Source organism: Leucoraja erinacea, chromosome 2 (genome assembly GCF_028641065.1).
Source record: "Leucoraja erinacea ecotype New England chromosome 2, Leri_hhj_1, whole genome shotgun sequence".
Taxonomy (NCBI): Eukaryota; Metazoa; Chordata; class Chondrichthyes; order Rajiformes; family Rajidae; genus Leucoraja; species Leucoraja erinaceus.
In genome coordinates, this window is record NC_073378.1 from 39,594,794 (window position 1) to 39,621,456 (window position 26,663).

General features: G+C 43.3%; 1 protein-coding gene across 1 annotated transcript in view; it reads left to right on the top strand.

Moving 5' to 3' along the window:
• Positions 1-2,238: 2,238 nt before the first annotated feature.
• The window catches only part of rsu1 (Ras suppressor protein 1), a 166,726-nt gene continuing 142,301 nt past the window's right edge, over positions 2,239-26,663 (top strand). The window contains exons 1-3 of the mRNA XM_055655180.1: positions 2,239-2,387; positions 2,848-2,959; positions 14,344-14,394. Of these exons, the coding sequence (XP_055511155.1) occupies positions 2,851-2,959; positions 14,344-14,394 (160 nt within the window). The 5' untranslated portion in view covers positions 2,239-2,387; positions 2,848-2,850. The remainder of the gene's footprint in view (positions 2,388-2,847; positions 2,960-14,343; positions 14,395-26,663) is intronic.

The following is a 26,663-nucleotide window of genomic DNA, read 5'->3' on the forward strand; positions in this document are numbered from 1 at the left end:
CATGTCTTGGTTTGGGAACAGCTACACCCAGGACCGCAAGAAATCGCAGTGAATTATGGATGCAATCCAGCCCATCACACAAACTCTTCTATTGACTCAATTTATACCTTACGCTGACTCAGCAAGACCAGCAGCATAATCAAGGATGAGTCACACCCTGGCTCCTCCCTCTTCTCCCCTCTCCCATCAGGCAAAAGGTATAGAAGTGTGAAAACGCACACCTCCACATTCAGTGAGTTTCTTCCCTGTTGTTATCAGGCAACTAAATCATCCCAACACAATACTATACAATACAATACCGTTTATTTGTCATTTGAACCTCACATGAAGTTCAAATGAAATTTGGTTTCTGCAGTCATACAAGAAAAGAACCAAGACACACACCAACACAATTTACACAAACATCCATCACAGTGAATCTCCTCCTCACTGTGATGGAAGGCAAAGTCTTGTCTCTCCCCTGCTCTCCATTCCTCTCCCGAAGTCAAAGTCAAAGCCCCCGGCGGGCGCTAGCAAGTCCGCGGCCATTTAAAGCCGCGCCGGGCGATGTAAGGCCCCGCTCCAGGTCACTCTCAACCCCGCAATTCGAGCGGGAGAAGTCGCCGTTGCCGGTGCCCCGCAAAGCAGTCTCCCACCGGGGACCCGCGAGCTCCCGGTGTCACCATCCACCAGAGTCGGGTCGCAGCAGCGCGCGCCAACACAGCTCTCCACGCTCCGAAGCTGGCTAGCTCCACGATGGTAGGTCCGCAGCTCCGCAGGCTCCGTGACTTGAGCTGACGTTCCGGTTGGAGGCCACTCCATGGTGCTAGGCCCCAACGGCAATGGAGACCCGACAGGGAAAAGGTCGGGTCCCCGTACAGGGAAGAGATCTAAAAGTTTACCCCCCCCCCCCCCCCCCCCCCAGCCCCCCACACATACACAGTTAAAAACCCACCACAAACTATACACTCAACAGGACAATAAAATAAAAAAAGACAGACGGACTGTAGAGGCTGCTGTGACCAACACAACCAGAGAGCAATGCTGTACAATTCTTACCCTATTTGGTGATCCTTGGACTATCTTTGATTGGACTTTGCTAGCTATACATTGCACTAATCGTTATTCCCTTATCATGTATCTGCACACTGTAAATGGATCGATTATAATTATAGATAGTACGAAACAAAAGCTTTTCACTGTACCTCGGTACACGTAACAATAAACTAAACTGAACTGTAATAAACGTGAACCGATTAAGTCCACATGGTAAGCCATTGTTAAAACGCATTATTCGGAACACAAACACTCGTAAATTTATAAATGATACCGAGATGTCTTTTTATCTTACCCGGGAAAATTTCCACCTGACAATAGATAACGGAAGAAAGACACAAAAAGCTGGAGTAATTCAGAGGGTCAGACAACATCTCTGGAGAAAAGGAATAGGTGACGTTTTGGGTCAAGCCCATTCTTCAGACTGAGTTAGGGGAAAGGAAAACGAGAGGTATAGGCGGTGATATAGAGAGATATCGAACAAATGAATGAAAAATATGCAAAAAAGTAACAATGATAAAGGAAACAGGCCATTGTTAGCTGTGGGCTATGTGAAAACGAATTACAGACAATGAGACTCAACATGACGACTTTGAAGCAAGTACAACGGGTGGGGGGAGGGATGGAGTAAGAGGGGGATGCAAGGGTTAGAAACATAGACATAGGTGCAGGAGTAGGCCATTCGGCCCTTTGAGCCTGCACCGCCATTCAATATGATCATGGCTTGATCATACTTAGGTTAAATAAATCAATATCATACCACTGGGTTGTAAAGTCATTGGAGTACTTGCTTCACTGCCTCCAAGTAATTGCTGGTCCTTCGGTTGGGTGGAAGAGTCAAAGTTGATTGGACAATTGGCACCACCCTCTAATCTGGGATGGATGAAAAGCAGAAGATAGACACAGGAAACTGGAGTAATTTAGCGGGACAGGCATTCTGCGGTATGAAGGTTCTCGTGCCGAAATGTCACGCATTCCTTATCTCCAGATATGCTGCCTGTCCCGCTGAGTTATTCGCATTAGTGTGTCTCCTATCTTCGGTTTAAAGCAGCATCTGCAGTTCCCTCCTACACATAGATGAAATGCACCCATGTGAATGGACGGTGGTGGTGATTGGCGGTTGTGCAACGCCCGGTTGGGCGGTCCGGGCCATAGTGATAGGACGGGGGCATTGCGGGCGAGTGTGTGGACGCGTCTCTTGCTGCTGCAATTGGCGGCTGTTCTCGCTGCTCCGCGCTCATGTCCTTTTAAAGCAAAAGCATTCACAGAAGCAGTAATTCCTTTCTTGTTACTTCCGGCTGGGTGTGAACTGTGTTTTTTTTTGTATCTGGCGGCGTTTCCTAGAGTTTCTGGTAAGAAATCTAAGTTAGTGGATGTTTTATTTTACTTTCAATTCCGAATAATGAATAATGTGGGACAGGAAAGGTTAAGACGAAATGGGTTGTTTCCATTTGTGCGGTTAGAAAAGTATATAGTTAGAGGGCCTTGTTGCTTCTTGAAACTTTAGATCGCCTCGGTTCATAATTTAACCTGCACATATATATTTTGGTTAAGAAAGTGCTGCAGATGCTGATAAAATCGAAGGTAGACACAAGATGCTGAATAAACTCAGCGGGTGAAGCAGCATCTATGGAGAGAAGGAATTGGCGACGTTTCGGGTCGAGACCCTTTTTCAGACTAATAGTCTTGTCAAGGGTCTCGACCCGAAACGTCGCCAATTCCTTTTCTCCATAGATGCTGCCTCACCCGCTGAGTTTCTCCAGCATTTTGTGTCTTCCACATATGGTAAACTTTTATATACTATTTGTACAGAAAATGTCGAAATCGCTGAAGAAGATGGTGGAAGAATGCAAGGAAAAGAATCTACCAGACCTGGATATGTGTGACAGGGGAATCTCCAACATGTTGGATATTTCAGGGCTGTGTAAGTACAGCTTTTTCAGTTTTCTCTTTCTTTATAACTGTTGTTCCATGAATGAGTAGTTAGGTTTAACACCTTGTTCAGAAAGGTTTGAAGTGAAAATGTTGCTATATAATCGGCACTGAATGTAATTGACAGTAACTTAATTAGGTCCTTGCCAACCACTTTAATACATAATCTTGTGCTGGAGTACCATGGGTGTCCATTTTTGGATGATGAAGGAGCCAATCCTGAGCAACTGTCTGGTGCCTGGATGTATAACCCACAGTGGGAAACAATGCTTGGTGACTATGTTTCAATAAGGAAGCATCACTGAAATGTGGCACTTTATTTTGCAATATTTGTGTTGCTTAGGCACAGTATTACCTGTTGCTGTTAAGATGATGAAGTAGGGACATGTAGGTTATTTGATGCTCGTAATTTTTAGTCACACCTGTAGATGAGGACAAAGGAGTGGTTGTAAATGGAGAATTAGGAGAGGGCACCTTGTCAATGGAAAATTAAGGGTTATCACCTGTGAACATTCCATATTCCCACCACTCACAGTGCAAAGATTGCTCCTCAAGTTCCTCATGTATGTTTTGGAGATGAGACATTCAGCATCAGACACAAGATTTTAAGGCTATCAGCCTCTGCTATTCAAGGAAAACAAGCCAACCAAAATTCCCAGTCTGCCTGACTGACCAAATTACAGAAAATTCACAATGCTAATGGAAGTCACTTGGTTTATTGTGTCTCTTCTGGGACTAGTGTAGCTGGGACGTGTGGGCAAGTTGGGCCGAAGGGCCTGTTTCCACCCTGTATCACTCTATGACCATGGCACTGAACTTTCTATGCAATGGGCTCCTTTCAAATTTAAGCTGGAGATATTTGCAACACCTTGCAATTCATCACTAACTGGGTTGCTAATGCTCTCTCTTCAAAGGAAGCCAGAGAGCAGCAAGTTGAGTGTGCGAGACTGACTGTTATGGGTTCCCAGACGATTTTGCACTCTTTCTTTGTGGTGTCAATGCCAACACTGTCAGGGGCTAGAATAAGCGAGTTCGGTATTCTGAATAACACAAGGAATCATGGTATTTGTCAAAAGTCATTCACAATAAAGAAAACGCAAACGGAGTGGCTGTGTAAACTGTGTATGAATTCTTATCTTTATTCATAATTTGTGTCAAAGTATATTTAATCTGAGGAACAGGGGTGCAAGGTAGCGGGAGCGTGGGTTGTAACAGCAAGAGAGGGGGCAGATGCGACTGAGAGACTCGGAGAGACATTCTCGGCAGCTATGCTGCTGCACGCACACAGACTCGTGCCTCATCTGCAGCCAGGATCGAACCCGGGTCACCGGCACCGGGGGGCGGCTGGAGATGTCCGGACCGATGGGACACTGGCCTGGAGCAGCGGCGGCCCCAGGCCCACAGCCAGCGTGGAGAAGAGGCGCCAACTCCAGCCCAACCCCGCGCCAACTCCCAAGGAACCCACTCTACTCCCTGACGGGCCGGGGACTGCCAGCTGCACCCTGCGGCCACCGGCCAACCCCCCCACCCCCACCCCCCGGCGCTAACGAAAGCCGAGCACCAGCCATCAACGGGGACACGCACAAAACGCTGCAGCAACTCCGTGGGACAGGCAGCATCTCTGTCATTGACTATCACTGCATCTTAATTTTCAATTTTTTACATGGAATAGAGGAACGTGTGCATTTGCTGTCCATCCTTTGCAACTTAATGGTGGTGAGGTGCTGTCCTTTTGGTGCTGCTAATTCTGCAGTCTTTAGAGCAAAAACACTATAGATGCTTCCTGTCTTGCTAAATCTGCTGCATTTCTATTTTTGCATCCATACCGTGTTGGATGGAAATTCAGGAATTGAGACTGAGTAGTGACAAAGGGAAATGTACTGTTGTTCAAGTCAGAATAGCTGACCTTACATGTTGCTGCTGGCCTTTTGATGGTGCAGTTGGTGAGTTTGAGAGGTATTGTCAGAGTAGCCTTGGTAAGCAACTGCAATACACTTTGTAGCTGATAAACTGTGTACAGTGTGTCAGTCGATGAATATATAAGATAGTGGATTTGGTACCAATCAAACAAGCTTTATTGCCTGAATGTCATGGAATTTTTAATAGGCTACAGAATTAAACAGCACATAAACGGACCCCTTCATCCATTGAATATCCATCAATACTGATCCCATTTTCTTGTGCAAATCTGTAGACAATAGGTGCAGGAGTAGGCCATTCAGCCCTTCGATCAAGCACTGCCATTCAATGTGATCATGGCTGATCATCCCCATTCAGTACACCGTTCCTGCCTTCTCCCCATATACCCTGACTCCGCTATCTTTAAGAGCCCTATCTAGCTCTCTTGAAAGGATCCAGAGAACCGGCCTCCACTGCCCTCTGAGGCAGAGAATTTCACAGACTCACAACTCTCTGTTCGAAAAAGTATTTCCTTGTCTCTGTTCTAAATGGCTTACCCCTTATTCTCAAGCTGAGGCTCCTGGTTCTGGACTCCCCCAACATCGGGAACATGTTTCCTGCCTCTAGCGTGTCCAAACCTATAATAATCTTATACGTTTCAGTAAGAACGCCTCTCCTCCTTCTAAACTCCAGAGTAATCGAGCCCAGCTGCTCCATTCTCTCAGCATATGACAGCCCCGCCATCCCGGGAATTAACCTTGTGAACCCTTGCATTCCCCCACTAGCAAAAACTGCACACAATACTCCAGGTGTGGTCTCACTAGGGACCTAGACAACTGCAGAATTACCTCTTTGCTCCTATACTCAACTCCTCTTGTTATGAAGGCCAAGATGCCATTCGCTTTCTTCACTGCCTGCTGTATCTGCATGCTTACTTTATGTTGCAAACTAAACACACAAGATATCCCAACAGTACATCATAGGTTCCATGCACTACACTCACTGAGTCGCTTCTTGCCACAGGAACTCCACTGGAACTGTGCTGTGCAAATGGAGTAACACAATCTGGAGGAGGGCAACTGCATCCTTGTGTTCTAACCATGGCTGGGCCAATTGTCTGACTATTATTGGGATACACAGTTACCAAGACACTGGTTAACAGTGGGAATGAACCAGGAATCTAATACAACATTAATGTTAATGTCACAGCCCAAACAGACACCTGCCAACATATCTAGATATCACACTGGAAGGCCATACTTTTGCTATGCAAGATCAGTCTGTTACCATCATGACTGCACAACAAAGTTCCAAAGCAACTTCCAGTATATTACAACCCTCCTCTATTCTGATCTCCATCAGATGGCCAGTATTACAGAGGAACACTGTGGGACTGGCAATGGTTTCATGGAGCACACACTTGATACTCTCTTTCAGAACTACACCATTTATGATCCTGCCACTGCCACTCTTCGCATGTAGCCACCAGGACTTGCATGCTTTTGGCAGTTTGAGTGCCCCTCGTGTACTAGAATGCCTCTTGCAGTGCACCTTGGATAGTAACCCCTTTCTTGGTGGAATAAAAATCTTCCCAGGTCCTCCTAACTCTTAAACCTAAGCACTCTGGATTCGCTCTGCTTTGAGTTAAATATTTACTACTAGCCCCTCATCGTTTTTTAAACATCAATGTCGTTCTTTGGTCTCCTCGACTCCTTGAAAAACAGTCTTGTTGGAACTGCACTCATTCAGGCAAGTGGAGAATATTCCACCACATTCCTGACAAAATGAAGCTTCTCTAAACCCATTCTGTCACCTTCTCCTGTAATCACAGCATTTATGTGGCTTCTTCAGCTGTGTTTTGGTCAATGTTGACCACTGGGATCTTAATAGGAAAACCATGGTTAGGTGGTTATTCCCTTGTCTGCTGGAGATGGTCATTTGTCTTACAGTTGTGTCAAAGCGGTTTCCCTGCTTTCAATTCATCCTTTGATGTTAGCCTGGTATGAAACTCACTTCATTTTTTTTGAGGTATGCAAAAGAGATTGAACATTGTACAATCATTAGAAAATTTCCCAGAGCTTAGGCGCAATGCTAAATAAATATTACTAGCCAAATTTGTAGGTGAAATGTCACATTTGCATGCACTTGCCAGTTATATCCTGTTGGCGTCTAATTTCCTCTGTCCTAGTGCTGGAAGAAAACTGACAGGCAACGGCTAATTTTTCATTAAAGGGCATATTGGCGAATGTCCAACTCCTGACCGTGTCTTCTCTGTGCAGATGACCGCTCTCTCGGGATACTGGCTGTTGGTTACATGTGAAAAGTAGCAGTGGCAGGGTGCTGTAATTCTGAAAGAGTATCAAGTTTGTGCTCCATGAAACCATTGTCAACAGGCAGTGAAGAAAGCAAATGGCATAAAAATGAAGATATTGTAGATGTTCAATAAGAGGTCTGATTCGTAGGCAAGTAGTGGTTGTGTCATTAAGGCTCATCTTTGTGCTCCATAACTTGAATAGTCTCTGGTGCGATTGGTAGTCACTGCCTCACAGTAGCAATGTTACAAAATTTTGAGATTTAAAAAATCAAGTCTGCAATTTATCCCATCAGATAAAGCATAACAATAAGTTTAATTTGACACCAAATTCACTTTCATATCTCAAGTATTAAAAAAGTTATGACCATTTTCATACTCGGAAATGAGCATCTTGTTCCCTATTGATTTTCAATGGGCATTACAAAAAAGCTGTGATCTTGGATAGTCAAAAGCACATTTCTTAAGGAAAGATTAACATTTTTAAATAGCCTAAGTGTCCAAAGATTATTCACAAATAATTCACAATATAACATGATTTTTATATCTAATTTACATTAATTTATAGGCCAAATGGAAGGAATTTAGTGTTCAATTGCTGTAAATAAATGCCCATTTAAATCGGTTTTCTAGTGGGTTCATGTGGAACGCGCAGGTTTAGAATGTTGACAGCGCGCTGGATTAGTGCCCTCAAATGCCGAGAAAAATACTGCGGGATATAAAAAGCCCAAAATGAGCTATTCGTTATAGATAATTATAATTATAGGGTTATATACATGCCCATTTAATGTAAAAATAAGGTACATACCTTTAATTGTTTGCTTTATAAAACCCTGGGGCTGCCAGAGCTTGCGAACTGAACGAGAGCTTTTAAATTTATTATATCTACTATTCGAGGCCTATAAAACTAATAATAGCTTTTGGGACCGGTCTTGCAGCGATTCTCCGTTAATGATTTACTAGGCTGAACATCTGCGATTGGAACAGCCTAGTAAAAATCGGGTTTTAAACCCGCCCCCTCCAAACAGCTCCAAAATCACACACAAGGGGTGGGGCAGATGCTCAGCCACGATTCAGGTAGGTTTTGTAACATACCTACTCACAGCACCGGAGACTTGAGTTTGATCCTGATTAAACTCGGGTCACTGTATAAACCTTTGGTTTGACAGCTCTTGGAGTACTGAGCTCTGCTCACCACATCATAGGAAGGATGTGGAGGCTTTGGAGACAATGCAAGAGAGATTAACTAAAATGTTGCCAGCATTGGATGGTATTTTCGTTAAGGAGCGGTTGGACAAATTTGGATTGCTTCCTCTGGAGCATCAGAGGTTGAGTGAAGACCTGATAGAAGTGTATAAACTTATGAGGCATACCTAGGGAGATGGTCAAAACCTTTTTACCCAGGGTCAAAATGTCAAAGAGCACAACTTTAAGGTGAGAAGGGCAAAGTTCAAAGTGGATGTGCGAGGTAAGTTTTGTTAGTGGTGGTGCCTGATTAGATAGGTTAATGATATTTTAGAGGCTTTTATATGAGCACATAGAGATGCAGGGTATGGAAGGATATGGATCGCATGCAGGAAGATGAAATTAACGGCATCATTGTTGGAACTTGCATTGTGGACCAAAGGGCCTGTTTAATTGTGTATTGTCCTATATTCTCTCTTTCATTGATTAGTTTGTCTCCTTTTGGTTTGTACTTTCAGAACCAGATGCTGGGTTCTTTTGATTTGGTTATCTCCTATTCTTCTCTCTCAGGACTGTGATATTGATGTTAGGTCCCCCACCTTTGATCATGAGCAGAGATAGCAAAGTGATGCTTTGGGGCTTATCCATTGGGCCTTTTATTTTATGGAGTGGAGTTATATATTTTGGAGTGGAGTTGCCTGTGCCTAGTCACTTTTAAACTGGCCGTCACATACTACCTGCCATGAAACTTGGCCAAATGTTCCAATTTCAATAAGTATTAAGATATCTTTATCAGTTTCCTGGCTACCAGCAATGGTTGTGCCCTGCAAACAGTGTATCCCTATTCCAGGTCAAGCACTTCCCACAACGTTGGTGCTGTTTCCAGCCTTTTGCTGGGGGAGGATAGTAAGCTCGCAGTGGTCATTTGGGCCGTGTCTGTGAGTACTGGTGCAGGTTGGTGCGATTTCAAAGGCATCTTGCTGATTTTTTTCTTGCATCCCATACTCTGCACCCATTGCTGTTTGTGAAAGTATTCGGATGGTCTCCTGGCCAACTGTAGATATGTAAATCTCTCCTAAATATCACCACTAGAACCAAGGACTTGAAGCTTGCCTATCTCATGTTCTTCATTCACTGTTTTCCCCGCTTAAACTCAGTTCTATGCCAGACAAGCAGATGGATAGGATAGCTTCAATCAATAAGGCCTGGCCTTAAATGGGGTTGAGCATTCAAAATGATGTCCCTATGCCAATCAGTCCCTTCCTCACATTTATCCACCTATCACTTGCCAGGCATTGTCCTGCCCCTCTTAGTTATGCCCTCTTAGTACAATAAGTCTGAAGAAGGGTCTCAACTCAACATCTTGTTTATCCATTCCCTCCACAGATGCTGCCTGACCTATAACCATATAACAATTACAGCACGGAAACAAGCCATCTCGGCCCTTCTAGTCCGTGCCGAACACTTATTCTCCTCTAGTTCCATCTACCTGCACTCAGACCATAACCCTCCATTCCTTTCCCGTCCATATACTTATCCTATTTATTTTTAAATTATAAAATCGAACCTGCCTTCACCACTTCCACTGGAAGCTCATTCCACACAGTTACCACTCTCTGAGTAAAGAAGTTCCCCCTCATGTTGCCCCTAAACTTCTGTCCCTTAATTCTCAAGTCATGTTCTCTTGTTTGAATATTCCCTACTCTCAATGGGAAAAGCTTATCTACGTCAACTATGTCTATCCCTCTCGTCATTTTAAAGACCTCTATCAAGTCCCCCCCCCCTTAACCTTCTCTGCCCCAAAGAATAAAAACCTAACTTGTTCAACCTTTCTCTGTAACTTAGTTGCTGAAACCCAGGCAACATTCTAGTAAATCTCCTCTGTACTCTCTCTATTTTGTTGACATCCTTCCTATAATTAGGCAACCAAAATTGTACACCATACTCCAGAATTGGCCTCACCAATGCCTTGTACAATTTTAACATTAGATCCCAACTTCTATACTCAATGCTCTGATTTATAAAGGCCAGCACACTAAAAGCTTTCTTTACCACCCTATCTACATGAGATTCCGCCTTCAGGGAACTGTGCACCGTTATTCCTAGCTCCCTCTGTTCAACTGCATTCCTCAACTCACTACCATTTACCATGTACGTCCTATTTTGATGTGTCCTGTCAATATGTAGCACCTCGCACTTATCAGCATTAAACTCCATCTGCCATCTTTCAGCCCACGCTTCCAAGTGGCCTAAATCTCTCTGTAGACTTTGAAAATCGACTTCATTATCCACAACACCACCTATCTTAGTATCATCTGCATGCTTACTAATCCAATTTACCACACCATCATCCAGATCATTGATGTACATGACAAACAACAGTGGACCCAACACAGATCCCTGTGGCACCCCACTAGTCACCGGCCTCCAACCTGACAAACAGCCATCCACCATTACTCTCTGGCATCTCCCATTCAGCCACTGTTGAATCCATCTTGCTACTCCACCATTGATACCCAACAATTGAACCTTCTTAACCAACCTTCCATGAGGAACCTTGTCAAAGGCCTTACTGAAGTCCATATAGACAACATTCGCTGCTTTACCCTCATCAATTTCCCTCTTCAAAAAAATTCAAGAAGATTAGTCAAACATGACCTTCGAGGCACAAATCCATGTTGACTGTTCTTAATCAGACCCTGTTTATCCAGATGCTTATATATATTATCTCTAAGTATCCTTTCCATTAATTTGCCAACCACTGACGTCAAACTAACCGGTCTATAATTGCTAGGTTTACTCTTAGAACCCTTTTTAAACAATGGAACAACATGCGCAGTACGCCAATCCTCCGGCACTATTCCTGTTTCTAATGACAATTGAAATATTTCTGTCATAGCTCCTGCTATTTCTACACTAACATCCCTCAATGTCCTAGGGAATATCCTGTCAGGACCTGGAGACTTATCCACTTTTATATTTCTCAAAAGTGTCAGTACTTCCTCATCTTTGATCCTCATAGTTTCCATAGCTACTCTACTTGTTTCCCTTTCCTCACATAATTCAATATCCTTCTCCTTGGTGAATACCAAATAAAATAAATTGTTCAATATCTCTTTCGGCTCTGCAGATAGCTGTCCACTCTGACTCTCCAATGGACCAATTTTATCCCTTGTTATCCTTTTGCTATTAATATAGCTGTAGAAACACTTTGGATTTACTTTCACCTTACTTGCCAAAGCAACCTCATATCTTCTTTTAGCTTTTCTAATTTCTTTCTTAAGATTCTTTTTACATTCTTTATACTCCTCAAGCACCTCATTTACTCCATGCTGCATATCATTATTGTAGATCTCTCTCTTTTTCCAAACCAAGTGTCCAATTTCCCTTGAAAACCATGGCTCTTTACAATTTTTACTATTTCCTTACAACCGAACAGGGACATAAAGATTCTGTACTCTTAAAATTTCACCTTTAAATGTCCTCCATTTCTCTTCCACATCTTCCCCATAAAACAAAATGTCCCAATTCACTCCTTTTAAATCCTTTCGCATCTCCTCAAAGTTAGCCTTTCTCCAATCAAAAATCTCAACCCTAGGTCCAGTTCTGTCCCTCTCCATAATTATATTGAAACTAATGGTATTGTGATCACTGGACCCGAAGTGTTCCCCAACACATACCTCTGCCACCTGACCTGTCTCATTTCCTAACAGGAGGTCCAGCACTGCCCTTCTCTAGTAGGTACCTCTATGTATTGCTGCAAAAGACTATCCTGCACACATTTTACAAACTCCAAACCATCCAACCCATTTACAGAATGTGTTTCCCAGTCTATGTGTGGAAAATTGAAATCTCCCACAATCACTACCTTGTGCTTACAACTAATATCTGTGATATCCTTGCATATTTGCTCTTCCAATTCTTGCTCCCCATTAGGCGGCCTATAATACACCCCTATAAGTGTTGCTACACCTTTCCTATTTCTCCGTTCCACCCAAATAGCCTCCCTAGACGAGCCCTCTAATCTATCCTGCCAAAGCACAGCTGTAATATCTTCCCTGATAAGCAATGCAACACCTCCACCTCTTGCCCCTCCAATTCTATCACACCTGAAGCAACGAAATTCTGGAATATTTAGTTGCCAATCACAGCCCTCCTGCAACCATGTTTCACTGATCACCACAACATCATACTTCCAGGTGTCAATCCAGGTCTAAGCTCATCCACCTTTCTTACAATGCTCCTAGCATTAAGATATACATTTAAGAAACCCACCCCCTTGCATTCTTTGTTTATTATCTTTTTCTTCTTTCTCCCCTACATTTTGTGTCCGAGTGCTACCCTTCTCTGTCTCCTGCCTCACACACGGACTACTAGCTTTCCCCATTTCAGTCCCTCCCCCCAACCATTCTAGTTTAAAGTCTCTGCAGTAGCCTTTGTAACTCTCCCCGCCAGTCAATTATTCAAGGGGGGGGCAGGAAGGGGGGGGGGAAGGGGGGGGGGGGGGGGGGGGGGGGGGGGAGGGGGGGGGGGGGGGGGCGAGGGGGGGGGGGAGGAAGGTGAGGGGGAGGGGGGGGGGGAGGGAAAGGGGGAGGGGGGGGGGGGAGGAGGAAGGAGGGGGGGGGGAGGAGGGGGGGGTGAAATAGGGTTGCTCTAATTTCTCAGAGTCAAAGCTCCTGTCAAAGTGATCATCTCTTATTCTGAGATAATCCACTGCAGATCTTCTCCGAAACTGCCATGATGTTCTCCCTAAATCAAAATGGCAACTCCACCCCCTTCCCATCTCTTGCGAGCACCTCTATTGTGCCTGTAGCATCTTTAGCCATGTTGTTGAAGAGGTTAGGAGACTCTGTGCCAACCTTGTTCGAAGTATGTTCACAGCATGAGTTTGTTTGTGGCTGAGGAGGGAGGTGGTGTTACAGAGTGGAGTTTATGATGCACCACAAATTATGGTGGGGGTGTGATACAGATTGCGATGAAGAGATAGTACTAAATTTAATTTAAGGAAACTAGGACTTGCCCAAGATCTTATGCCAGATTTACTGTTCAGTCCTTGTACTGATTCAAGGTATTGTGGCTCTGATATGGTTGATTCTAGTCTGTACTCTCGCCCTCTGGTACCATATCCCTGAATGTGATTTGCCCCAATTTGTTCAGTTTTGGAAAGTAATGGCTTCGTCATCACATCCATGTTTTTTTTAATTCATTTCCCGTCTATTAATTCAGTCTCATTCATTGCATAATTATAAATATGTTAAATATTGTTTGTTTAATTGTATAGAATATTTTGAATTCAGTACAGAATAGCTATTATATCCCTGCAGTTGCAAGGATGACTGGATGCTAATTATTAAACGCAATCTTTTCCCAGAGTAGGAGAATCGAGAAGCATAGGTTTAAGTTGAAGGCAGTAAGATTTAATAGAAACCCGAGCGGTAACTTTTTTTAAACAAAGGATCGTTCATAAGTCATAGGAGCAAATGTAGGTCATTCGGCCCATAGTTTCCCCAGAATTGGTGGGTATATGAAATTAGCTGCCGGAGGAGGTAATTGAGGCAAGTGCTATCTCAACGTTTAAGAAGAATTTAGATGTGTACATGGATAGGATAGGTTTAGAGGGATATGGGCTAAACGCTGGCTGGTGGGACTAGTGTAGATGGTGCATGTTGGACAGTGTGGACAAGTTGGGCTGAAGAGCCTGTTTCCACTCTGTATCACTCTATGATCTTGCTTTTTTTCCCCCAAGATTCACAGTCTTTAGGTTCAGGTAATGTACTGCTGTGAGTTTTGAGTATTTTAATTTAATCACATTGATACAAAATGAATTTCTGTCAGTTAATGTGAAATCCCCTTTTCCCCCATTGAAATCACTGTTAAATGGTTAAAGATCATTTAAACAACTAAAATGCTTATGAATTGATTCTATATGATAGAAACTGACGTAAGGAGTTCAACGTATTATTATTTTTATTCTGTTGCAGTTACTCTATCCAACATAACCCAACTGGTGCTGAGTCATAACAAGTTAACAAGTAAGTAAGCTTGAGTGCTAATTTTAATGAGCTGTTGCTGTGTTTGCACAACATGTACTGCTAGTTTTCAAGTGGGAGTGTCAAGTTCTAGATAGGTCACATCCTTCAATATCTTAAGATGATGCGCAGCATGGAAAGATACTAACCAAGTGCCAGCCCTTCTAAAGCAGAGTCTGCCAGAGAATTGGGCTTGGGTCCCTGGCAATGAGAGTGGGGCTGATAATATCAGGAATTGCATATCATAGCACGTAACGGTGACTATTGGAAGGCATCCGGTACAAAATCATGAGGTTGGGGGGGGGGGGGGGGAAGGAATAGATAAGGTAGGGTAGTAAGAATCTTTTTCCTTCAGCGTGGTGTCTAAGATGAGGGCGTAGATTTGGTAGAGTGAGACATTTGCCATGTTTCTTCAGGCTGATGTGGGGGGGCGGGGCGGGAAGAAGAAAGGAAGAGGCTGAGACAGTGGGCTGAGGGAGAGCTGAGAAGGGGAGGGGAAAGCAGGGACTACCTGAAATTAGAGAAGTCAATGTCCATACTGCTGCTGTGTAAACTGCCCAAGTGAAATATGAGGTGATGCTCCTCCAACTTACGGTGGGCCTCACTCTGGCCATGGAGGAGGTCCAGGACTGAAAGGTCGGATTCGGAATGGGAGGTGGAGTTGAAGTGCTGAGCCACCGGGAGATCAGGTAGGTTATTGTGGACCGAGCGGAGGTGTTGGGCGAAGGGATCGCCAAGCCTACGCTTGGTCTCAATGATGTAGAGCAGCTGACACCAAGAGCAGTGGATACAATAGATGAGGTTGGAGGTGCAGGTGAACCTCTGTCGCACTGGAAAGACTGCTTGCATCCTTGAATGGAGTCAAGGGGGGGAGGTAAAGCGACAAGTGGCTGCCAGCCCAAGAATCCATTTGGCCAACAATGTCCATACTAGCCCTCTGGAAACCAGTCCCTTCAGCCCACAACACCCATACTAGCGCTCCAGAAAGCCCCCCCCACTGGCCACCAACATTGGAATTGGTGGTGAGGTGGAATATTGCGTTGCGGGCCAGTCCTCCCATGTGATGCTGGGACCCAACAGGTCCCTCTTAGTCTAGTATATTTATATTTGTGTATATGTATATAGTTAGCCACTCGTGATGCGAACCCTCGGCTCTGGGGGTTAGGCCATGTGACTTGGTTTGGCAGGAAGAGCGGGTCACTGGTCTCCCCTGGGGTGTGTGTGTGTGTATATATGTATGTATGTATATATATGTATGTATGTATATGTGTATGTATGTGTATATATATATATATATGTGTGTATATGTATATGTGTGTATGTATATGTGTGTGTATATATATATATATATATATATATATATGTATGTATATGTGTATGTATGTGTATATATATATATATATGTGTGTGTATATGTATATGTGTATGTATATGTGTATATATATATATATATATATATATATATATATATATATATATATAAATATATATATATATATATATATATATATATATATATATATATATATATATATATATATATATATATATATATATATATATATATATATATATATATATATATATATATTTATTGCTTGTGCCACTGTTGTGGTTCTGAGGGCTGTTTTGTGTTAACTGAATAAATAACACTTTGTTTGACAACACGTGCTCGCCATGTTGGTGACCCCGACAGTCCAAAATAGTTATTTTGTATTGCAAAAATGAATGCTGCCGACACTCGATCCGGCGCAACAAAAGGCTGTCGAACTTAAGATGTCGGTTTTCTGGATCTCTCAGCCCATGGTGTGGTTCCAGCAGGCCGAGGCCCAGTTCCACATCCACCGAATCACAGCCGACGACACCCGCTACTATTACGTGGTCAACTCTCTCGATCAGGAGACGGCCAGTTGCTTGGTTCTTTACCTACTTGAGCCACCAGCTGCTGATAAGTATGAGAGCCTCAAGGTGCCGCTTCTCCTCGCATTCGGGCTCAGCCACCTGGATCGAGCGGCGTGGCTCCTCCAGATCGGTGGGCTCGGCGACCGCAAGCCATCGGTCCTTGTGAGCAGAATGTTCACACTGATGGACGGCCACTGGCCCTGCCTGCTCTTTAAATACGCCTTCCTGGAGCAGTTGCCGGACGACATCCACCGGATCCTCAGGTGAGAACTTCGACGACCCCCTGCAATTAGCAGAACGCGCCGACGAGCTGTGGCTGTCCAAGCAGCAGGGCAGCGGTTCGCTCGATCGTGTATTGACAGCGCCTTGAAAAACATAGCGACCAGGGGCCGCGCCCTGGGTGGGCACAGCTGAGTCTCCCGCTCCAGGAGAAGCCGGTAAGAAATGGTGCTTCTACCACCAATGCTGGGGTTCCGCGGCCCGCCAATGCCGTTCGCCCTGCTTGTTTCCGGGAAATGGCGGGGCCGGCCGCCTGTAATCACCTCGACAGTCGGACAGATACACCGCCATTTCATGCGGGCTTAATCACTGTTAGTCGATGTGAGGAGGCAACGCCTCGATCATCTTCCCTTTCAATTCCGTGCCTCTGTTTCTGGGGGGTTGGTCCATGTTGCCCATGGTGATTAGCCACTCGTGGTGCGAACTCTTGGCTCTGGGGGTTGGGCCATGAGACTTGGTTTGGCGGGAAGAGCGGGTCACCAGTCTCCCCTGGGGTATATATACCGCTGGTATCGCCTTTTACCCTTGTGGTTTTGAGAGCTCTTTTGTGTTAACTGAATAAAGAACACTTTTTGACAACGCTTGTCACACGATAAAGTAGTCTTTATTGGTGAATGCTTAAATGGAGAGGTAGTTGGGATGGACTATACGATCTTGGAAAGCAACATGTTGAACTGTTCGAGGGCAACAATTTTTTTAAATTTTTTTTTAATTAGTTGTTTTTTTAAAGTGTGATGGTCATTACTAAGAAATGATCATTGTGCATATTCAGAAAACAAATAAAAGAATTGGAATTGCATAAATAAACCAATATTGTAAACATTGATCTGGTCACAAAGTTGAATCCGATATGAGGAATGAAAGGCAAGCTTCTGACTGGGCATAATGCAGAGGGCTTAGGGTTAAGGTGAGGGAGGAAAGATTTAATGGAAACCTGAGGGGTAACTTTTACAGACAAAGTGTGGTTGGTGTAGGAACGAGCTGCTGGAGGAGGTAGTTGAAGCAGGTACTATCTCAATGTTTAAGAAACATTTAGACAGATACAATAATAGGACAGTTTTAGAGGGATATGGGCCAAATGCAAGCAGTTGGAACTAAGATGGGACATGTTGGCTGGTGTGCGCTGGTTGGGCTGAAGGGCCGGTTCCCATGCTGTAGGACTGACATCGATGGTGGGAAGATGCTGGATTCAATTATAAAAGAGAAATAGCAGCACATTTGGATATCTGTAACAGGATCAGTCCGAGTCAGCATGGATTTATGAAGGGGAAATCATGCTTGACTAATCTTCTGGAATTTTTTTAGGAAAATGGACATGGGAGAGCCAGTGGATGTAGTGTACCTGGATTTCAAAAAGTCTTTGATAAGGTCCCACATAGGAGATTAGTGGGCAAAATTAGAGCAAATAGTATTGGGGATAGGGTACTGACATGGATAGAAAATTGGTTGACAGACAGAAAACAAAGAGTATGGATTAACGGGTCCCTTTCAGAATGACAGGCAGTGACTAGTGGGGTACGGCAATGCTCTATGCTGGGACTGCAGCTATTTACAATATACATTATTGATTTGGATGAAAGGATTCAAAGTAACTTTAGCAAATTTGCAGATGACACAAAGCTGGGTGGTAGTGTGAACTGTGAGGAGGCTTCGATGAGGATGCAGGGTGACTTGGACGGGTTGGGTGAGTGGGAAGATGCAGTTTAATGTGGATAAATGTGAGGTTATCCACTTTGGTGGCAAAACTGGAAGGCAGATTATTATCTGAATGGTGTTGGGTTGGTAAAAGGGGAATTACAATGAGATCTGGGGGTCCTTGTTCGTCAGTCATTGAAACTAAGCATCCAAGTACAGCAGGCAGTAAAGAAAGCTAATGGCATGTTAGCCTTTATAACAAGAGGAGTTGAGTTTGAGAGCAAAGAGGACCTTCTGCAGTTGCAGCGAGACCACACCTGGAGTATTCTGTTCAGTTTTGGTCCCCAAATTTGAGGAATGACATTCTTGCTATTGAGGGATTGCAGCGTAGGTTCACAAGGTTAATTCCCGGGATGGTGGGACTGTCATATGTAGATAGAATGGAGCGACAGGGCTTGTATACTCTGGAATTTAGGATGAGAGGGGTTCTTATTGAAACATCTAAGATTATTAAGGGATTGGACACGCTAGAGGCAGGAAACATGTTCCCAATGTTAGGGAGAGTCCAGAACCAGGGGCCACAGTTTAAGAATAAGGGGTAGGCCATTTAGAATGTAGATGAGGAAAAACCTTTTCACCCAGTTGTGAATCTGGAATTCTCTGCTTCAGAAGGCAGTGAAGGCCAATTATCTGGATGCTTTTAGATAGATAGAGAGAGTTAGATAGAGCTCTTAAAGATAGTGGAGTCAACGGATATGAGGACAAGGCAGGAACTGGGTACTGATTGGGGATGATCTGCCATGATCACAGTGAATGGCAGTGCTGGCTTGAAGGGCCGAACGGCCTACTCCTGCACCTATTGTCTATTGATTCTGAGTCTAAAAGATTGTCGGGGTGATGATTGTCGGGATGATGACAAATGGTAGGTGACCAATCTCACTTGGGGTGAAAATGGGGTTAACAATATTATTTGTACCAAAACCAGCACTCTGCTTAGTTGAATTCTATTTAATCTATAGATGTCCAAGACAGAAGTAAGAGTGGAGTGGGTTAGCAAAATAATCTGGCAGCCTTTCAGAAGTTTGAGGCTATTTACAATCTGAATAGTCATCCAGATTGTGTTCGGTCTTTCCATTGTAGAGGATATCACGTTGTGAGCTGTGAATAGATGGCACTGATTACTTTAACCATAGGTATGTGCTCCCTCTGATGAGACGTGGATGCGATTGACACCAAAAGGGGTCGTTATAGCATTAGAAACATAGAAATTTGTTATTGATGGCATTGGTGAATCGAAACTTTGGCATTCTTTGGCCAGTAATTACTCAATCTCATTGCGTTTGAGGAAACCCTGGGCTGGGGAGAGTGTGACAACAGGATGTTTTACATACAAGATACTTTTTATTTGTCACATGTACCAATTGGTACAGTGAAATGTATGGTCGCCATACAGCCATACGAGTAATAAAGAGCACGTAACACAAACATCCCCACACGGTGGGATCAAAGTTTCCCACTGTGAGGGAAGGCTCCAAAATTCAGTCATCCTCCTCTGTTGTCCTCCCGTGATCGAGGGGGCTCCCGAACCTCTCGCTGTCGCTGCTACAGGTGGCCCGATGTTCAGTCCTGCTCGCTGGGATGTGATGAGGGAGTCCATAGTGTCAGGGTGGTCTGCAGGAGTCACCAGTCCTAACCAATGCTCTCACCGACCCTGCCTCAGTGCAGCCCTGAGCCCCACAGCCCTGATCGGCTACACTGCTTGCACCAGCCTACCTAACACCGCAAGGACGGACCACATCAAGCTAATCGTGATCAAGAGTGAATCCATCATAATCCTTCCACATCTCAAATCTTCCCCTTTTTTCTTCCCAACCTCCCCACACACAATGGGGATTATATTCCTTGGCCTTTGACCCTGCTTGAGACTTTGCTCCTGTTTTAGTGCTTTTAATGTTTTTAATTTTATTGTTTTTACTCTCTCTTTTAATGTTTTTTATTGTCGTGTAATAATTTTTTGTCCATGATTAGTCATGTACAGCACTTTGTTGCAACAGTGGTTGTTTTTAAAGTGCTCTATAAATAAAGTTATTATTATTGTAAGGTCCATGTTGTATCTCCTGCTTAGTCCTTGGTGAGGAGACTGCCCATTGCAGACACTACATTTAAAATTATTTTGGTGAATTGGGTGCAGGTTTAAACCAATATATAAACCAGACGAATTGCAGATGCTGGTTTAAACTGACCTGACACTATGGACTATCTCATCCTTGCTGTTAATTTTCATTGTGAGGAGGATGCAAATAAAAATGGAGATGCAGTTTGTTGGCATCTAATTGGTCTACCAGAGGACTGGGAGAAATTCAGAGATCAGCAGAGGAGGACAATGGGCTTAATTAGGAAAGGGAAAATAGATTATGAAAGAAAAAAACTGGCAGGGAACATAAAAACTGACTGCAAAAGCTTTTATAGATATGTGAAGAGAAAAAGATTAGTTAAAACAAATGTAGGTCCCTTGTAGTCAGAAACGGGTGAATTGATCATGGGGAATAAGGACATGGCAGACCAATTGAATAACTACTTTGGTTCTGTTTTCACTAAGGAAGACATAAATAATCTGCCAGAAATAGCAGGGGACCAGGGGTCAAATGAGATGGAGGAACTGAGTGAAATCCAGGTTAGCCGGGAAGTGGTGTTAGGTAAATTGAATGGATTAAAGGCCGATAAATCCCCAGGGCCAGATAGGCTGCATCCCAGGATACTTAAGGAAGTAGCCCCAGAAATAGTGGATGCATTAGTGATAATTTTTCAAAACTCTTTAGATTCTAGAGTAGTTCCTGAGGATTGGAGGGTAGCTAATGTAACCCGACTTTTTAAAAAGGGTGCGAGAGAGAAAACGGGGAATTACAGACCAGTTAGTCTAACGTCGATAATGGTGAAACTGCTAGAATCAGTTATTGAAGATGGGATAGCAGCACATTTGGAAAATGGTGAAATCATTGGACAAAATCAGCATGGATTTATGAAAGGTAAATCATGTCTGACGAATCTTATAGAATTTTTCGAGGATGTAACTAGTAGAGTGGATAAGGGAGAACCAGTGGATGTGTTATATCTGGACTTTCAGAAGGCTTTCGACAAGGTCCCACGTAAGAGATTAGTATACAAACTTAAAGCACACGGTATTGGGGGTTCAGTATTGATGTGGATAGAGAACTGGTTGGCAGACAGGAAGCAAAGAGTAGGAGTAAACTGGTCCTTTTAACAATGGCAGGCAGTGATTAGTGGGGTACCGCAAGGCTCAGTTCTGAGACCCCAGCTATTTACGATCTATATTAATGATTTGGACGAGGGAATTGAATGCAACATCTCCAAATTTGCAGATGACACGAAGCTGGGGGGCAGTGTTAGCTGTGAGGAGAATGATAGGAGGCTGCAAGGTGACTTGGATAGGCTGGGTGAGTGGGCAAATGCATGGCAGATGCAGTATAATGTGGATAAATGTGAGGTTATCCACTTTGGTGGCAAAAACAGGAAAGTAGATTATTATCTGAATGATGGCCGATTAGGAAAGGGGGAGATGCAACGAGACCTGGGTGTCATGGTATACCAGTCATTAAAAGTAGGCATGCAGGTGCAGCAGGCAGTGAAGAAGGCGAATGGTATGTTAGCATTCATAGCAAAAGGATTTGAGTATAGGAGCAGGGAGGTTCTACTGCAGTTGTACAGGGTCTTGTTGAGACCACATCTGGAGTATTGCGTACAGTTTTGGTCTCCTAATCTGAGGAAAGACATTCTTGCCATAGAGGGAGTACAGCGAAGGTTCACCAGACTGATTCCTGGGATGTCAGGACTTTCATATGAAGAAAGACTGGATAGACTCGGTTTGTATTCGCTAGAATTTAGAAGATTGAGGGGGGATCTTATAGAAACTTACAAAATTCTTAATTGGTTGGACAGGCTAGATGCAGGAAGATTGTTCTCGATGTTAGGGAAGTCCAGAACAAGGGGTCACAGTTTAAGGATAAGGGGGAAATCTTTTAGGACCGAGATGAGGAAAACCTTTTTCACACAGAGTGGTGAATCTGGAATTCTCTCCCGCAGAAGGTAGTTGAGGCCAGTTCATTGGCTATATTTAAGAGGGAGTTAGATGTGGCCCTTGTGGCTAAAGGGATCGGGGGGTATGGAGAGAAGGCAGGTACAGGATACTGAGTTGGATGATCAGCCATGATCATATTGAATGGCGGTGCAGGCTCGAAGGGCCGAATGGCCTACTCCTGCACCTATTTTCTATGTTTCTATGGTCTGATGTACTGAAAGTAACTGCTCTCTCCTGTTGGATGATGAATCTCCAGCTTAAATGGAGTTTGTTGCCCTATGGCTTGGAAGCACAAGAATGTTTAATATTTAGTTTAGAGATACAGCACAGAAACTGGCTCTTCGGCCCACCGGGTCCGCGCCGACCAGCGAATGGCCTACTCTACACTCACTAGGGACAAATTTTACTTTTACCAAGCCAATTAACCTACAAACCTGTACGTCTTTGGCGTAAGGGAGGAAACCGAAGATCTCGGAGAAAACCCACGCAGGTCACGGTCAACAATTACAAACTCCGTACAGACAGCACCTGTTGCATTCGCTGTAAGGCTGCAACTCTACCGCTGCGCCACCGTGACCCCCACTGATGTCCAGGAAAGGCCCACTGTGATCCATCAGTGTGTCCTTTACTGTACATCATAGTAAGTCTTTCACTTTATTTTGTGCCAAATGGGGTTTAGTGACGTTTATGCTGGTGCAAAAGTAGTTCACAGGAGTGACCAATTTCTGTAATAGTATAATTATTGCTGGAACCACTCCTATTTAGAATCGATCTTCACCAGAAATGGAGTGAGTTAGTGATATTGAACTCTTACTCTGCTATTAATAGTCTTTGACAGCTTAGCCCAGGGGTGCCTTTGTGAAATCTGTGATGGATCTGTCAGTGCAGAATTGATACTGAAATATTTCAAACAAACTGCTGTGTTTTTGACCATCGGAATTCTAGCAGTTTTATCCCTTTCTTTGCTTCTGGGTGCAAAAAGGAGTGAAAATTCAAATGCCTGCCACTACAATGTTTTTAATAAAATAATCCTTTTGCTCTGGTTTTAAACCATCAGTTTCTGAGCAAGGAACCTATTGGGCTGTGCTCTTGATTTGGTTTTCATCGCTCCATCCAAATTCCATAATCAAGCTTACAGTAACATGACAATGTCACCAGTATTTTTATTTGTATCCACTGCTGTGAAACACCTTGGAATACCTGATAATATTTTAATTTGTTAAATGCACAATTCATTTGTTACAGAGCAGTTTGACATGCTGTTGAGGATCTGTCAGAGGTTGGCCCTCCTGACTCGTGTGCCTAAATTCTGCAGTGGGCATTAACTCGCACAACCAAATGGAGGGTATTCCTTTACTCGTGCAATTTTACACAATGTTGTTTGGCTTAAATAAAGAGACTTTCTCAAAATATCCTACCCTTGAATGTAATACCAACTCTTTTTAATTGATTAGTCACTCCCTGAAATGTTTCGTGACCTATACTATGATCCCTAATAATAAACGGTTAACGGTAGATAAGTTATGTAAGTTTGTTGTAAGGATTACATGGTCCAGTTTATTTTTAACCACAAATCAATATTTGTAAAAGTCAAATCCTTAGTGGCTGTTTTCTAGCCTGATATTGACATCACAATGTCTAATTAGTTATCATATTTGTCTCTAGCCACTTTATTAGATGTTAATTGCTGTGGAAAGCACACTCTTGTCCGAGCTGTCAACATTAATTCTTCCAAAACATCTTGCTTCACATAAGGGATGAGTGTGAAGGTACAGAAGCAGGATAATGTGCCTTTGTTTCTGCTTGGCAGCTATTCCTAGCTAAAATGGAACACATTGAACTGGCATGTGCGGTTTCAATTACAGCAAAACTATCATATCTCCTCATCACTTCTCTGTCCATCCAGCAACACCTTCTGGATGTATAATTAACTGTAAAATACATGTTTCTGTCAAAGACACTGCTTCTCCTCTGGTGTGGTGTTTTGCAGAGCTAATCCTCATATTCTGCGATTCAATGTAATCTCTTGTAACATGGTGAAATGCATGTCTTTTTGAGTGCAGGTGGCCCAACTTTTTGCAAAATTATTCTGGCTGGTGTTGGTCTTGTTCATAGTTGCTAGGATGCGCGATATGAAGAATTTAGAATATTGAACAATACAACAGACCACGTCTGTACTGATCATTCAGTCTAACTAATCTCAAGTGCCAACATATAGTCGGTATCCCTTGGTCCTTGCCTATTCATATATGACTAAATGCCTGTTAAAACAACACTATCATATCTGCTTCCACCATCTGCCTCTGTTACATGTTCGAGGTACTGATCTTTTTAAACTGCCTCAAATCTCAGATCACTCAGTCTGGGTTGTTGCAGAGTGAGAGGTTGTTGATCAGTCAATGCCACTTAATGGGATTGTTAGGTAGCACCTATCACTTTGACAGGTAAATTGGATTTTTCAGTTTTTGAAAAGGGAATACCTGTGGAATTTTCAACATACTCTAGTGGATACTAGTAATCCATCTGTCGTGGAGCAGTTTGGTTCATGGTGCAGGTGGACCTGGAGCACTGTCTTAAGGGCCACATTTAAAATGCTAACTAATTCCAGCCTATATTACCCATATTCTTGGCAACTTCTCAATAGCCACTTCTCTATATCATGTTAAGAATCAAAATGGTTGAATACTTGGATAGGAATTATTTTGAGGGATTTGGGCCAAAAATGGACGAATGGGATTATAACAAATGGGGCCACTTGGTCAACAAGGACTAGTTAGGCTGAATGGCCTGTTTCCGTGCTGCATGATCGGCTCTCTATGACTGATCGTATTAATCAGGGAGATTAAAAATTAGAAAACACAATTTCATCTTAATCCAATGTGTATGCCCTTATCTTTATCCTGCTTTTGTGTAATACATAATTATTTTTATTTCTTGTTCTGCAATTCTTCCATTCAAGTACAAGTTTATTAACTTCAATTTCTGTTGTGTAATAGATCAGCTGTAGATGGGGGGTGGGGAGATTGCAACCTTCACATGGTCCGCCCTGTTTCAACGAATGCAATCAACCTGGCGTGCACATTCAAATAAGATCAAATAGAACAAGTTGTCGTACAACTTTAGGCTGTGCACGCCATACACAAGAAGAATAAGCTGTAGATGGCGCCAGAATGCAAGTCAACCCCAAATGGTGTCAAGTGTATTTGAGGTAGCTTGCTTCATGCAGTGGTGAGCACCATCCTGTAGCTAACACATCCAGATTTGTGACTAATTTTATTAGTGCCTTGAATGATAAAATGTAATCTGGAGTCCTTAAGTAAAGAGTTACCCCTGCTTTTTCCTAAAGTAGAGTGCTGATGTTGGTTTATTCCTATCAAATGTGCTGAGATGGCAAAAAACTGTTTTGCATGTGATCTAGGCAGATATACATAGTATAACAAGTAGTGCAAAAGAGAAAATGGTATGCAGAATATAATGTTGCAGCTACAGAGAAAGTACAAAAAAAGTGAAAGGCCAGCAACAAAATAAATTTGGAAGTTCAGGAAATGTGTCCATAGCATATGACGTTTGTTAAGTAGCTGATAATAGCAGGGCAAAAACTGTTCTTGAATCTGATAATATGTGCTTTAGGATTTTGTATATCCAGACTTATGGGGCAGGGGTCAAGAGGGAATATGTTGGCTGTTTTCCTGAGGCAGTACGAAAATGAACAAAACAGTGCTGAAGTAAGTAAGTTTATTGGCCAAGTATTCACATACCCCTCCCATTTGCCTTGGTGCTCTGCCCGCAAGTAACAACATGACATGCAGTGACAGTTACGAATGACTCTGGGAAACACTAAACATTAATAATTATAAAACATTAATTATAAAACACCATTGATCAAACTGTTTTTATGCCTGGCTGTGGCAGCTTTGACAGTCAGGAGTCGCCTTTCAGAGGGGAGTGAGTCAGAGTTTGTGGCCAGGGTGAGAGGGTTCAGAGATGATCTTGCCCACTCGCTTCCTGGCCCTTGCATGGTACAGTTCATCAATGGAGGGAAGGTTGCAGCCAATAACCTTCTCTGCTGATCGGACGATTCTCTGCAGCCTCCAGGTGTCGTACTTGGTGGCTGAGCCAAACCAGACCATGATGGAGAAGGCGAGAACAGACTCTACGATGGCTGTGTAGAATTGGACCATCATTGCCTGTGGCAGATTGTGCTTCCTCAGCTGCCGTAGGATGTACGTCCTCTGTTGTACCTTTTTGACTGTGGAGTCAATGGTAGCCTCACATTTAAGGTCCTTGGAGATGATGGTTCCCAGGAACTTAAAATACTCCACAAATGTGACTGTGATGTTGTTGATGGTGAGTGGGGTGA